The 15405-nt window shown below is 46.1% G+C and overlaps 1 protein-coding gene across 1 annotated transcript in view; it reads right to left on the bottom strand.

Annotated features, from left to right (window-relative positions):
* LOC124788691 (UNC93-like protein) overlaps positions 1 to 15405 on the bottom strand; it is a 95044-nt gene that overhangs the window by 14063 nt on the left and 65576 nt on the right. Inside the window, exon 4 of the mRNA XM_047255971.1 lies at positions 11295 to 11442. Coding sequence (XP_047111927.1) covers positions 11295 to 11442 — 148 coding nt within the window. The remainder of the gene's footprint in view (positions 1 to 11294; positions 11443 to 15405) is intronic.

Here is a 15405-nt window from a genome sequence, read left to right on the forward strand (position 1 = left end):
GACACAGTGTGGTCGAGTCCTTTCGGGAGATGTGAAAGGAAGAACGCCCCGGGCCTAGTGTCACCTTAATTGCACGAAGTTTATTAGACAGGGGAGTAGCCTCCCAAGAATTGGCCCATGACTGTGCGAAGTGGGATTTTATGTGAAGCCGTAAATCCGCTGCAGGAGGGGCTACAGAAAACGGGGGGTTAAGTAACTGCTCCCCCAGCCAAACGATCAGTGAGCTCATTACCCGGGATACCCACATGGCAAGGGACGCAAAGGAAATCAATGGAACAAGCAGCACGGTGAATATCAGCGAGATGGTCATGGATGGCAGAGACCAAGGGATGGCGCGAAAAACACCGGTCAATAGCAAGAAGGCCACTCTGAGTCCGTGCATAACAAAACGCGGTTGTGTTGAGACTGTTTAATAAAGGTAAGGGCCTGGGAAATTGCCATCAATTCCGCAGTAAACACCCCACATGTAGGTGGCAGCAGATGACTTTCCATTCCAACAGAGGACGTGAAGGCATACCCAACATGATCAGCAGATTTAGAGCCATCAGTGTAAAAAACAACAGCATCCCGAAACTCCCATAAAATTTGACAGAAAAAGGAACAGAACACCACCGGGGGGATGGAATCTTTCCGACCGCAGTGGCGATCCATCGGAAGCCGAGGCCGAGGAACTAACCAAGGAGGGGTGGAGGGGAGGGAGCGAGAAAGACAAGACAAAGAAGGAAGCTGAAACTTATGGCAAAGAGATGCAAGGCGCAGCCCAACCAGTAAACCCGCCTGAGGGCAGGAGTCGGGTGGGCGACGTCCATGGTCTGGGAACAGGATAGAATAGGAAGGATGAGTGGGAGAGGAACGGATAGTGAGTGCATAAGACACCAGAAGCTGGGACCGCCGAACAGAAAGGGGGGGATCCCAGCTTCAACCAGGAGACTATCAACAGGGCTATTAGGGAAGGCACCGGTGGCCAAACGGATACCATGATGGTGGACTGGATCCAGCACATGCAGTGTGGAAGGAGCAGCCGAACCATAAACTTGACAACCATAGTCGAAACGAGACAGAACTAGAGCACGATAAAGACGGAGGAGGAGGAGGGAACGGTCCGCAGCCCAAGAGGAGTGAGGGAACGGTCCGCAGCCCAAGAGGAGTGGGCAAGGAAGCGAAGGACATTGAGTTTACGGAAACATCCTACCTTCAGGAGTCTGATATGGGGCAGCCAAGTGAGCTTGTTGTCTCAAAGAAGACCCAGGAAACGAAACTGTGGGACCACAGGCAATCATTGTGCAGCGTGATAGAGTTCTGGATCAGGGTGGATCGTAGTACGGTGACAGAAGTGGACCACTCGCGATTTTAAACTAGAGAATTGATGGTTGGTTGGTTGTTTGAGGTTAAAGGGACCAAACAGCAAGGTCATCAGTCCCTTGTTTCAAATAGACTCCATTCTGCTAACGGGAAATCTCAGAAAAGTCAGAACAATAAAACGGAAAAAGGGGAAACGTAAAAGGGCAGTCACGTTGTCAATAGTAAAAACAAATGAGGGAAGTTGGCAAGAGAACGAACCCAACACTATGCTGAAGCAGCATAGGCAAGACCACCTGTGACTTAAAAGGTACAACTGCTATAATGCAGAAAGTACGTATGGGAATAGAAAAACTAACCAAGCCTTAAAAAGAAGAGGTAAAAACAGAGTAAAAGGGAAAGAAAAGAGGATTCCGGTCAGGGAGGGGAATCGGGAATCTCTGAACACTGCCTACAGTGGGAGACACCCAAACACTCACCGCCCTGCCCCAACACCAGAGGGAGATTAAAAACTTTAAAACTGAGAATAAAAACCGCTCTCCCGGAGGAAACCTAGAACCAGAGAGACCATCCGGCAATCGTCAGCCAACATCAAGGGTAAAGTGTGGGGGAGTCTGTACTTAGCACGCAGAGCCAAAAGAAGAGGGCATTCAACCAAAATGTGGGCCACTGACTGGAAGGCTCCACAACCACATAGCGGGGGTGGCTCATCATGCAAAAGGAAACCATGGGTCAGCCTGGTATGGCCAATGCGGAGACGACACAGTGTGGTCGAGTCCTTGCGGGAGAGGCGAAAGGAAGAACGCCATGGGCCTGGATTCACCTTAGTGGCACGAAGTTTATTAGACAGTGGAGTAGCCTCCCAAGAATTGGCCCATGACTGTGCAAAGTGGGATTTGATGTGAAGCCGTAAATCCGCTGCAGGAGGGGTGACAGAAAACGGGGGGTAAGTAACTGCTCCCCCAGCCAAACGATCAGCGAGCCCATTACCCGGGATACCCACATGGCCCGGGACCCATAGGAAGTCAATGGAACAAGCAGCACGGTGAAGATCAGCGAGATGGTCATGGATGGCAGAGACCAAGGGATGGCGCGAAAAACACCGGTCAATAGCAAGAAGGCCACTCATCGAGTCCGTACATAACAAAACGCGGTTTTGTTGGGATTGTTTAATAAAGGTAAGGGCCCGGGAAATTGCCATCAATTCTGCAGTAAACACCCCACATGAGGGTGGCAGTAGATGATTTTCCGTTCCAACAAAGTACGTGAAGGCATACCCAACATGATCAGCAGATTTAGAGCCATCAGTGTAAAATACAACAGCATCCCGAAACTCCCATAAAATTTGGCGGAAAAAGGAACGGAACACCACCGGGGGGATGGAATCTTTCGGACCGCGGCGGAGATCCATCCGAATTCGAGGCCGAGGAACTAACCAAGGAGGGGTGGAGGGGAGGGAGCGAGGAAGACAGGACAAAGAAGGAAGCCGAAAATCACGGTTAAGAGACGCAAGGCGCAGTCCAACCGGTAAACCCGCCCGAGGGCGGGAGTCAGGCGGGCGACGTCTATGGTCTGGGAATAGGATAGAATAGGAAAGATGAGCGGGATAAGAACGGATAGTAAGGGCATAAGACACCAGAAGCTGGGACCGCCGAACAGAAAGGGGGGGGATCCCAGCTTCAACCAGGAAACTATCAACAGGGCTAGTAGGGAAGGCATCGGTGGCCAAACGGATACTACGATGGTGGACCGGATCCAGCACGTGCAGCGTGGAAGGAGCAGCTGAACCATAAACTTGACAACCATAGTCCAAATGTGACAGAACTAGAGCACGATAAAGACGGAGGAGGAGGGAACGGTCTGCACCCCAAGAGGAGTGGGCAAGGAAGCGAAGGACATTGAGTTTACGGAAACATCCTACCTTCAGGAGTCTCATATGGGGCAGCCAAGTGAGCTTGTTGTCGAAAAGAAGACCTAGGAAACGAAACTGTGGAACCACAGGCAATCTTTGTGCAGCGAGATAGAGCTCTGGATCAGGGTGGACCGTAGTACGGCGACAGAAGTGGACCACCCGCGATTTTAAAGGAGAGAATTGAAACCCGTGTGAGAGGGTCCATGCAGAGGCACGTCGTATAGCCACCTGGAGCTGCCGTTCTGCAGATGGCATCGAGGAGGAACTAACCCAAATGCAGAAATCATCCACATACAGGGCAGGGGCGACCAAGGGACCGACAGAGGCCACAAGTCCATCGATAGCAATGAGGAAAAGAAGGACACTCAAGACAGAACCCTGTGGGATGCCCGTCTCCTGGGTCCGTGGAGAACTAAAAGCAGTACCAACTCGAACTCTGAATGACCGATGGATCAGGAACTGGCGGATAAAAATCGGGAGTGGGCCCCGAAGACCCCATTGATGAAGGGTTAGTAAGATGTGATGGCGCCAGGCCGTGTCATAGGCCTTGCGAAGGTCAAGAAACACTGCAACCAAATGGTGGCGCTGGGAAAAAGCCTGCCGAACTGCGGATTCCAAGCGAAGCAAATGATCGATTGGAGATCGTCCCTCTCGAAAGCCACACTGGTAAGGGGACAATAGATCCCGAGATTCGAGTACCCAAGTGAGCCGACGGGCTACCAGCCGTTCAAGTAACTTACAACCAACATTGGTCAAACTAATTGGCCGATAGCTGTCAACAGATAGGGGGTTCTGACCAGGCTTAAGGACAGGAACCACAATGCTATCCCTCCACTGAGAAGGGAAGTCACCCTGGAGCCAGATACGGTTAAACACCCGAAGAAGATGGTGCCGTTGTGGAGCACTGAGATGTTGAAGCAGCTGGTTATGAATGGAATCTGGGCCAGGGGCCATATCATGAGAAGAAGATAGAGCAGAAAGAAATTCCCATTCAGTGAAAGGTTCGTTGTAAGATTCTGACTCACAAGTGGTGAAACATAAGGTGACAGCTTCAGCCTGCTGTTTTTGATGAAGGAAAGCAGCTGGATAGGAGGCCGACGCTGATGCCACTGCAAAATGGGTCGCAAGATGTTCTGCGAGAACTAATGGGTCCGTACAAATGCCATCTGGGAGGTGAAGGCCTGGGAGGGTGGACTGCCGATGGCAACCTTGGAGAGAGCGAAGTGTAGCCCATACCCGTGACAGAGGGACAGTGGAACCAAGGGAAGAAACGAATCGTTCCCAACATATCCGCTTGCTCTGTTTGATTAAATAACGGGCTTTAGCCCGTAGGCATTTAAAGGTAGTAAGGCTGGCTACGGATGGGTGCCTCTTAAAGTGTTGCAAAGCTCGACGGCGATCACGGGTGGCAATGGCAATAGCCGTACTCCACCACAGGACCTACCGGCAATGAAATGGTCCAGATGAGCGCGGGACAGCAAGGCCAGCAGCGCGAACAATCGCGTCAGACACGTCACGTTAGGACGTCATCAATACAACCCGACAAAGAGGGAGAAAACTCGACCTGTGCAGTGTATAGAGGCCAATCGGCGTGTTGGAAAGACCAACGAGGCAACCTGTCCATCAGTGAGCGGTAAGGGAGCATGATAATCAACGGGAAATGGTCACTGTCACAAAGGTCGTCGTGTGGCGACCAGTGTAATGAAGGGAGGAGAGAGGGAGAAGAAAGAGAAAGATCAATGGCAGAAAACGTACCATGACTGGCACTGAAATGAGTAGGGGAGCTATCATTAAGAAGGTACAGGTCATGTTCTGCAATAAATTTGTCTGTAAGAAGACCTCGTCTAGATGGAAAGGCACTGCCCCACAAAGGATGATGAGCATTAAAATCCCCAAGGAGGAGGAAGGGAGGAGGAAGTTGCAGAAGAAGGGCGGTTAAGGTAGCAGGTGTAAGAGTCCTGTCAGGAGGGAGATAAAGATTGCGAACTGTGATTGCAGAGTCGAAGTGGACCCTAACAGCAACCACTTCCAATGTAGTTTGAAGAGGAATCCACGTGCTAGCAATGTCTGTACGGACCAATGTACAAACGCCACCAGAAGCCCGCAAGGGTCCGACCTGATTTCGACAGAAAACACGGAACCCACGGAGGGTCGGTGAGTGAGCATCAGTAAAATGAGATTCCTGGAGAACCACACAAGTTGCAGAGTAGGACGAAAGAAGGGATTTCAATTCCGGAAGGTGACAATAGTATCCATTACAGTTCCATTGGAGAACCACAGAACAATGGTTTAAATGGGGGCTGAACACTTTAAATCCAGTCATACCGCCGGGTCCCCACCCGTCACCGACAAGGAGGGGGCGACATCCATGAACGACAGGTCAGAATCCGGTTGTGAAGTCGGGGAAGGGACCTCCGGTGACACCAGAGGCTCTTTGTCCCGAGACTTATGTTTCTTCTTCCGTTCAGGCTGAGATCGAGGAGGGCTGTGTGGCATGTAGGACCCAGCTGCAGCAAGATCAGGAACAGAAAGAGACCGGGCGACCTGGGGGCCGACAGACCGCGGCTCTCGCTGTCGTCGTGCAGCAGCAGACCTTGTGCTGGGAAGGGGCATCCCGGGAGAGGCGCCCTTGGCCGGCAGACGCCGAAGGAGTGGGACACTTCTCCAGCTGGGGAGGGGGAGCAGCGCCCATAGGAGGTGGTGTGGGAGCCGCAGGGGAGGGGGGGGGGGAGGAGAGGGGTTCAGGATGGGAGTAAGGAAGGGGGAGGAATGGGTGAAGATGTAACCAAGGCGTAACTAGATGTCATGGACACTGGGTGGAGTCGTGCATATTTCTTATGGGCCTCTGTGTAGGTTAAACGATCGAGGGACTTATACTCCTGTATCTTTTTTTCCTTCTTATATACTGGGCAATCTGGTGAACGTGAAGAATGACTACCATGACAATTTACACAGACAGGAGGGGGAACACAGGGACTCCCCTCATGGAGTGGACGTCCACAGTCAGAGAGGGGCCTTTGAACAGCAGGAAGACATGTGTCCAAAACGCAAGCACTTAAAACACCTCATAGGAGGTGAGATGTACGGCTTCACATCACAGCGATAGACCATAATCTTAACTTTCTCAGGAAGGGTATCCCCTTCAAAGGCCAAGATAAAGGCACCAGTATCAATACGATTGTCTTTAGGACCCTTCTGAACACGCCGAGCAAAGTGAACACCCTGCCGTCCGAGATTGTCCCAAAGTTCCTCATCAGTTTGAAGGATGAGGTCCCTGTGAAGAATCACACCTTGTACCATATTTAGAGACTGGTGGGCGGTAATGGACACAGGAATTGTGCCAAGATGGGTACAGGCATGAAGGGCCGCAGATTGGGCAGCTGAAGTAGTTTTTATCAGCAACGAACCCGACCGCATCTTGCTTAGGGAGTCCACTTTGCCAAACTTGTCTTCAATGTGTTCCACAAAGAATAAAGGTTTGACACTGGTGAAAGTATCTCCATCAGTCCTAGTGCAAACTAGATAATGGAGGAAAGGTTTTGCCCCTAGACGACGGGCCTGACTCTCTTCCCAGGGGGTAGCCATGGAAGGGAAGGCCGAAGGGGCAAGAGAAGCAGCACTTAAGGAATCAGTTCCACGCAGAGAGACGGCCGCAGAAGAACGGCCAGAGTTCTGGACCCGTATGCGTTTCATCTGCATAGCGTCCGCCCTGATACCACCCACTCCGATCAGGGGGTCTCCTCACGGGCGCCACCCAGCCACATCAAGGGCCGTCTAGCACGGCGGCCATTGCCGGGAGTTCCGATGCTCCAGGAAGACGAGCAACCACTCCAAGGCATGCATGAGGAGGTCACAGCTCAGGTATCAGAAGTGTGATCCCTGTGTGTTCAGGGGGCTCAACGAAAAGGGTACATAGCGACCCCACTACATGGGCTGGCTACCATGCTGGCTATGCACTCTAGCATCAGACAACAACGTGAAAGAAAAGGTGGAACGTACTAGGAGGGCGCACGTCAGAGACACTAGGTAAGGTGCTCTTCCCCAAATGGCTCGCACTACGGAGGAGAAATTTTGTAATGGAGGTCAAACCCCAGAGGGGGACCAAGGAATGCCAAAAGGAGGAGATGATTACGCAACAAAGCCGGAGTGTAAAACCAACAGAACCAGGAGGATAGTGGGGGCCGACATAAGTAAGGACACCAATAGAGGGAGAGGAGAGGGCGAGGGGAAAGGATCATGGAGGGGAAGGGAAAGGAAATGCAGCCCGGGAGAGAAAGAAGGCTGCAATGGCTGGGGGCCCATGCTTGCCACGCACGTATCCACAAAAGAGTTGTGGACCCCCTCGGGGGTTGAATATGGGTAGTCAGGGTGATGGGGTGACTATGTCATCCCATATGAGCCGTGTGATGCTCCCATGAGATGGAATGCCGACCTCAGGGGGGTGGTCAAAACGAATCAATAAGTAATGTGAAATCTCAAAGTGGTCATGAGGGTTCAACTTCATTTCCTGAAGGCAGAGTACAGGGGGATGCTGTGATGCTAAATGCAGCCATAAATCCTCTGTGTGACGGAAGGCTGAGAACATTCCATCGGAGGACAGTCATGAGGAGGAAGAGATGTAGGATGTCAACTTTGTGACCACCCAGTGACAGCTGGTGTAGAGTCACTACTACAGGGCAGAGAACAGGAGGGTCCTGCTCCATGGCATCCACAGAAGCATCAGATTGCTTGTGCAGTTTGTCTGTGGAGTCCAACACTGAAAAACGGTTGGTGGTGCGCACTGGTGAAACAGAGGCCGGCCGGGCTAAGGTACCACATGGCAACATGGTTGAACAGGATTTTTGAATTGGTGAAAGAGAAGACTGTTTGCCTTTGATGGACTTCTTCAAGCCTTTCCAGTTAGAGGAAGACTTGGGTGCTGTTTGGCTAGAGGGATGGAGGAAGTCTTCACAGGAGTACTACCCCTGTCCTTTCTGCTTGTGTAGCTGGTAGCTTCACCCCTTGAGGTGAGAGTTTGATGGGCTGTTGCACAGCGGGATGGGCAGTGGTGAAGCTACCTTGTCACTGGGCAATTTCACAACCTCAGACCTGAATTTGAGGTTGTATGTCTGCATGGTCATGTCCCTCAGAGCGAGGGGTAACAAGAACAGAACTATAGGTGCCAGATGGGAGAACACAGAGCTACTGGGTAAAGCACTTTTTTTCCTTACTCAAATCTCTTGGACAGCCTTCTCACCAAGGAACATGGGACAATCCCGAGAAGAGGCGGCATGGCTGCCATTGCAACTGATAGAGCGGGGAGAAGGAGGCAGACAATCGCCCTCGTGTGCACCCCTACCACAGGTTACATATTTGGTTGGGTGTCGACAAGGCAGTCTAGTGTGGATGAAATGATGACACTGGTAGCAGATATCAGGTTTGGGATGTATGACCAGACTGTGATAATTTCATACCCTGCTTTGATCTTGGATGGAAGCACCACCCTATCAAAGGGGAGAAAAAGTGCAGGTGGGCACTGAGGAGGAATCTACCTTTCTCGTTACATGATGGACAGCAATGACACTCTGATCAGAGAGATAAGATTGGATTTCTGCTTTCGTTAGACCATTGGACAGCCTGGTGTAAATTACACCATGGAAAGAATTCTAAGATCTATGGACCTCAACACAAACAAGGTAACCATGGAGAAGTGCGGTAGCAAGCAGTAGTTGTGCTTCAGAATCAGAAGTGGTCTCCAAAAGCAAAGTGCCATTCGTAAATGATGGCAGGATTTCACAGGGCTGGTACTTGCATCAACACCTTTCTCAATAATAAACGGATTTAGTGTGGTGAAGGATGGACTGTCTTCAGTACGTGATACCACAAGGAACCATGGTGCAGTGGGTAGGGTCCATCTCTGGGCCTGACCTGTACCAAGGGGTACATGCAAACCCTACCTAGTGACCCCGGGTCAGAAATTACGTGTTACCCAGTCACCTGTTATGCATCAGATGCGTGGGCCGGCCTTCAGGAGTGCACAGTGAGGAAGAAGAAAAAGAGGATCCTCAAATGCCAAAGCAGAGGAAAAAGAGGAGAAGGGAACAAAGAAAGGAAAAGGGAATGAAAAACAAAGGTAAGACTGTTCTGACATTAGCAAAAGAATTCAGAACAGTCCCAAAAACATCCCAGACATATTCCCCAAGAGGGGAGAAAGCACAGCAAGACGATAGACATGCAGCACGGAAGAGAAAAGATGCTGCAAAGGCTGGGGCCCCGTGATTGCCAAGCACGAACATGCCCAAGAGTGGCGAGCCCCTTGATGGGTCATTGTGCAATAACAGTTTGAGTGAAGCCTTGAGATTGGGGAAGAGACTTCAAGTTCTATAGTTAAGACACCATGGATGGCACTGAAGTGATTAGGAGCCCTGTCATTCAAGAGATCAAGATCAGGAGAGAAGTTTGCCAATCAGACTACATCATCATCATCATCATCATCATCATCATCATCATCATCATCAGTTTCAGAACTTGTGGCAGCTGAGATTCTTGTGAGAGCTTATCCACGGTAGGTGTAGATAAGGCAGAAGACAAGCAGAGGCAGGCCTGGGAACCTCAGTCAATGGCTCATTTGTCTATTGGCTAATGTCTGGTTGCTGAGCCTTGGATTTCCAAGTTTGTTGCCAAAAGGGATCACTGTCACTGATGAATGCTGAAGGAGAATGTTGCCACTCTGTCCAGGTGTAGGAAGTTTTTCCCGAAGATGATGCCACAGGAAGCATGAGAAGGGACAGCCTGTCACCCCCTCTTTGTGTATTAACCACTGTACTATATTTTCTTACGAGTTTACAAGACAATAATGCATAAAACTAGGTTGGATTTGTCATCTTAAGATGGAACCACTTCTGAATTTATTATCTACGCAAGTTCACCAAATACGTTTTCAGTGCCACCACAAAAAAAAAAAAAAAAAAAAAAAAAAAAAAAAAAAAAAAAAAAAAAAAAAAATGTAGGGTTAGTACAGAGGAAAGACCCTCCATATGATTGGGTACAAACCAGGAGCTGAGTGGAGGTAGTGTGTGAAAGTTGCTGGACAATGTTTTCTTCCCAATGTGTGGCCAATGAATGAAAATTCCTAGGGTTATATCTGCACTAATATGCAGTTTATGAAGAGCCCCATGGTAACTAGCTGACAAATTTAGTCATTTCATGTTGCCATATATTTGTGATGGTGCTGCCTATTCCAAATAAAAGCTCTCCACATAGGTGCACTTAACCACAGCAAAGGCCACTTCGTACGATATCCTGCGTCCAGAGTAACAGTGACCTAAAACTGGTATGAATAGGGAGGCAACAGCTCAGGCATCAATAGCACAACCATTGTACGATCAGGCACAGGTACTTGATAAGCTCACCACATGGACTGGTTACCTTGATGGGTATGGGCACCTTCTCTACAAGGCCCAGACATTGTGTTGAGGACTGAGGTCAAACCCATATGTCAAGACCAAATGGAAGTTAACTGAAATGTGTTGTGTAAAGTGAAGGTACCAAAGCAGATAAAGCCATAATTTACTCCAATGAGTGAGGTAGGTTACTGCACAGAATCTGAGGAAAATTTTATTACAGGAAAGAAAGGATCCTCATGTTCATCATTCACTTCTTCACAAAAAAGTTGAGCCATTTGTGGCGGGGAAACACAGTGTAGATTTCACATACAGCACAAGAACCTCGACTGTCATGCAAGAGTTATTATATGAAGACTACTTTAGTACCACTGACTTAATTGGGTAAAAGTGTGAAACATAGCAGAATTTTTCTCTGTTTAACAAAAATTTGGCGATTACTATATTGAGCAATAAAAAAAATCATGAATCATTTTATCAATATTATTCGTACAAAATAGTGCTAGCCACTCATTTTTGATGTTATAAATTTGTGAGACGAATCCGCAATATGGATTGTAGTAACAGGAAGATGATTGACTTCATTCATTGTAATACATTCATGAAGAGCAGAATGAAATACTATCTAAGAAGACTTTGTAACTGATTCATTCTATCACTAAAGTACTTTTTATGCTGTGTGTTTATTGGCATTTACTCACAGATGTGTATTCAGCAGAAACAAAAGCATCCTGGACGCCAAGCCACATTGTTATTGGGAGGAGGAGAAGTTGTTTGCGGTTCTTCAACAACTTCATTGTTGTTACTAAGAGCTTCACACCTGAAGATCCTTTGTCATTTTGTTTTTTCCTAAAAATTGAGAAAGTTAAATATATTTTACAAATATATTGCAACCACCATAGTGATTTTTTGAAAGTTTTATGTTTTGAAGCTACATCAACATATCCAGCAATGCCACCAGCTATTACAGTCAGACTTTCTAGATTCATAATTTTGTTCTCTTAGGACATTAAATAGTAATTAAATCTACAATCAGATTGCCATGAATTTGAACTCTGCTGTCATTATGACATTAAGGAGAAACACTTATTTTGTGACATATTTATATTATTCTTTGTACAGTTCTTCATACAGTTTTCCATTTGCAGTGGCATTTAAAATTTGTTTCAAATTTTTCATTATATGTTGTTGCTTTTTTCTGTATTGCATACCTAAGCCATGACAATTTAAAATAAATGTGAAGTAAACTTTAATGAATTGTGTAGAATATTATTACCAGCTGGTTCATGATCCATCTTTACAGGAATCTTAAAAATGCATCACTACCATTGTGTGCATCAACAGCCAGTTGTCTCCTTCACCATTCACACACTTTCCTGAACACTTCCTCACTAGAATGTCTAAACATTTGCTTGCAATTCAAGTGCCTTGCCCACATACCTCTTCATAAGCATTACTTTGTCCTTCACTACTGACAGCCACAAAGTTTAGGCCCATGTTCCATGATAAAGCAGTCATTCAGTTTCATTACCTTTTTGAATTTAGAAGCTGAACTTTTAAATGCCTGCTTATGAAGACAAAGTTTTTTTTATGTTGATGGCAAGTGACTACCTCATTCTTTTACTAAGAAACAGTGTAAATGTTGGCACTTAACACCCATCTTAAGTGACTTAACTTATGGTAGTAACCACAATTCTGCTTGAACAGTCTTTCTTGTCACAATGCTGACATTTCTCTTTGTTTTTGTGGAGGAAAAAAAGAAAGCAAGAAACAGAAGTGTAGCAAGTCACTTATATGCTACAATACCAAAAGGCAGATGTCTAATCAATGCCTGTACTGTTGGAAGATGTTGAGAAACCATTATTTTTCTGCATTTGAATGGTGTGTTTAATATCTGATTTTTATTAACTGTTACTATGAATTGAGTAGTATGTAATGTGGACATGAGATCTCATCCAGTATTATTACATCCATTTATCTTTGTCCTCATATGGACCAAGTGAGGACACTTCTTAAGAAAAAGGATGGGTGGGATGAACTCCAAAATAGTATACACGGAAAGAGGCTGCAGACTGAAGGACAGGAAATGATCCAAGTGTGGACACTGCTCAGGATGAATGAGCCAGTGAAAACTCAATGCAGAAACATGAAAACTGGTGCAAGGTTAGTATCCCCCTACAACTTAATCATTAGATGTCTACAGCACCATCACAGCACTTTACCGTATAACCATTATACCAGTAGTTAAGCTACACCCATATGCTGGATATATTCTGTTGTAGCTTCTTTATATCTGCATTCATACTTTGAATTACATTTCACTGTGTAGCAGGTAAAGTAATGTAGAGGGAGGACACAGAATGGCTGTGATACCGACCATATCTTAGTATTCGTTACTAACTCTTGATTTGCAAGTGAGCTTGCCTAACAATAAACACACATTGTAAAGGTATTTGTTAACTGAATTAATGAAACTGAGCTACCTGGATCTAAATAGTGGAATATAGCAAAATTATGACTACTGTAGTGTCCATCTGAAAGTCTATGTAAGAAATGTAAACAAATGTTAAACTTTTATTTACAAAATTTATATGCAGAAATCTTATTGTAATAATGATTCAGATATACATAAAGGTACAACTGTTAAAACACACAACCAGTGGCAGCAACCTCACATGGCTAGTACAGTCAAGTTTTACAGAGCAAATGATATGTCTTCTTAGTGGTTTTAGCCACATCATGTAGTAGAAATGATTAACCAAGATGAGCTGATCCTGACATTACAGTGAGTGTAAGACTTCTTTAAAGGTGGAGATAAAGGTAGTGAAGAGAGACCCAGCCCATGAGCTTCAAGAAACTTCAAATTAAGTATAGTTCTAGTGACCATGAGAGTTGGTTACATTTTAAGCAGAGGTTATTATGTGTACTGTTGTCATTTCCCTTTCAAATGTTTGCAAAAAAGTAGGTAAGCTTCATGAGCTTGATTCTGTCTAATGTTACTGTCATGATCTTTTCACAAGATATAGGGATGTGTAGGAGGAAGTGATATATTGAGCTTCCAGATCATCACAATGCATCTCTTGTAGCACTTGGCACCAAGTTGGATTAGCATCCCCACAATTCCTTCACATGTATTATTTGCCATTGAGGAGTGGGCCAACATAGACCAACAATGCCTTGATGAACTTTTCAATAGTATTCCACAATGAATATATCACTGCAAGAGGACATACTATTAGGTATTAGAGATACGACCACCTTTGAAGGTCTTGAGTATGGCGGTGCAACATGAAATGTGTGGGTTTCAGGAGCAATAAAAACGACAGAAATTATGTTTATGTTGATCTTTATTCCAATTATCTGTAGAGGTTCTGGAACTCTCAGAACTAAGGTGATGCAAAACTTTTTTGATGTGTGTAGAAGGGTAGTTGCATTGGCAGAGCCATTATTCCAATGTGATTATGGCCACTTGACTGGAATTAACAGACTTTGAATGCAGAATGTTACTTGGAACCATCTCCATGGGACATTCCATTTCAGAAATTGTTAGCAATTTCAATATTCTGAGCTGCACTGTGTACAAATGGTCTGATGGTATTAAATTTCAGATATTACCTCTCACTATGGACAATGGAGTGGCTGACAGCCTTCCGTTAATGACCAACATCAGTGGCATTTGCACAGAGCTGTCAGTGCTAGCAGTCAACTGACATTGTGGAAAGTTACTGCAGAAATCAAAGCAGGATATACAATGAACATATTTGTTATGGCAGTGTGGAGAAATTTGGCATTAGTGGACTATGGCAGCAGATGACCATTTGCAAGTGCCTTTGCTAATAGCATGAGATCACATGCATTGGCTCTGCTGGGATTGTGACTATTGGTTGGGCCCTAGACAACTGGAGAACCATGGCCTGGTCAGGTGCATCCTGATTTCCATTGGTAAGTGTAGTACGGACTCCATTAAGCTGTGAACCATAGTTGTCAACAAGGCACAGTGCAAGCTGGTGGTGGCTCCTTTTGAGTCTTGAATCTTCTGACTCATTTGATGATGTCCACTACAAATTTCTCTCCTGTAACATCCTCTTCAGCTCAGAGTAGCACATGCAACCAAAGTCCTCAATTATTTGTTGTTCGAATCTCTCTCTACATCTCCCTTTAGTACCATGGAAGTGATTCTGTGATGTCTCAACTAATGTCTTAATGAATGTCTTATCAGCCTGTCCCTTCTCCTTGTCAGTGTTTTCCACATATTCCTTTCCTCTCCAACTCTGCACAGAACTCCCCATTCTTTCCATTCCTGAACTTTCTTTTACTTTCATCATTACTTCTTCAGTGCACAGATTGAGCAGTAGGGGAGTAAGACCACATCCTGTCTTACACCCTTTTTAAATGGAGCACTTTATTCTTGGTCATCCACTCGTTCACTCTTTCACTTATTTTATATTACCCATCTCTCCCTATAGCTTATACCTATCTTTTTCAGAATTGGAACATCTTGCACCATTTTACATTGTCTAACACTTTTACTGGGTCAACAAATCCTATAAATGTGTGTATTTTCCATAGCCTTGCTTCCATTATCAATCGCAATGTCAGAATTGCCTCTCTGGCACCTTAACCTTTCCTTAAAGCCAAACTGATTGTCATCTAACACATCCTGAGTTTTATTTTCCATTCTTCTGTGTATTACTCTTAGCTGCATGAGCTGTTAAACTGATTGTGTAATAGTTCTCACATGTGTCAGCTCTTAGTCTTTGGAGTTGTGTGGATGATATTTTTCTGAAAGCCAGATGATATGTCACCAGACAA

The sequence above is a fragment of the Schistocerca piceifrons genome, chromosome 3 (genome assembly GCF_021461385.2).
Source record: "Schistocerca piceifrons isolate TAMUIC-IGC-003096 chromosome 3, iqSchPice1.1, whole genome shotgun sequence".
Classification (NCBI taxonomy): domain Eukaryota; kingdom Metazoa; phylum Arthropoda; class Insecta; order Orthoptera; family Acrididae; genus Schistocerca; species Schistocerca piceifrons.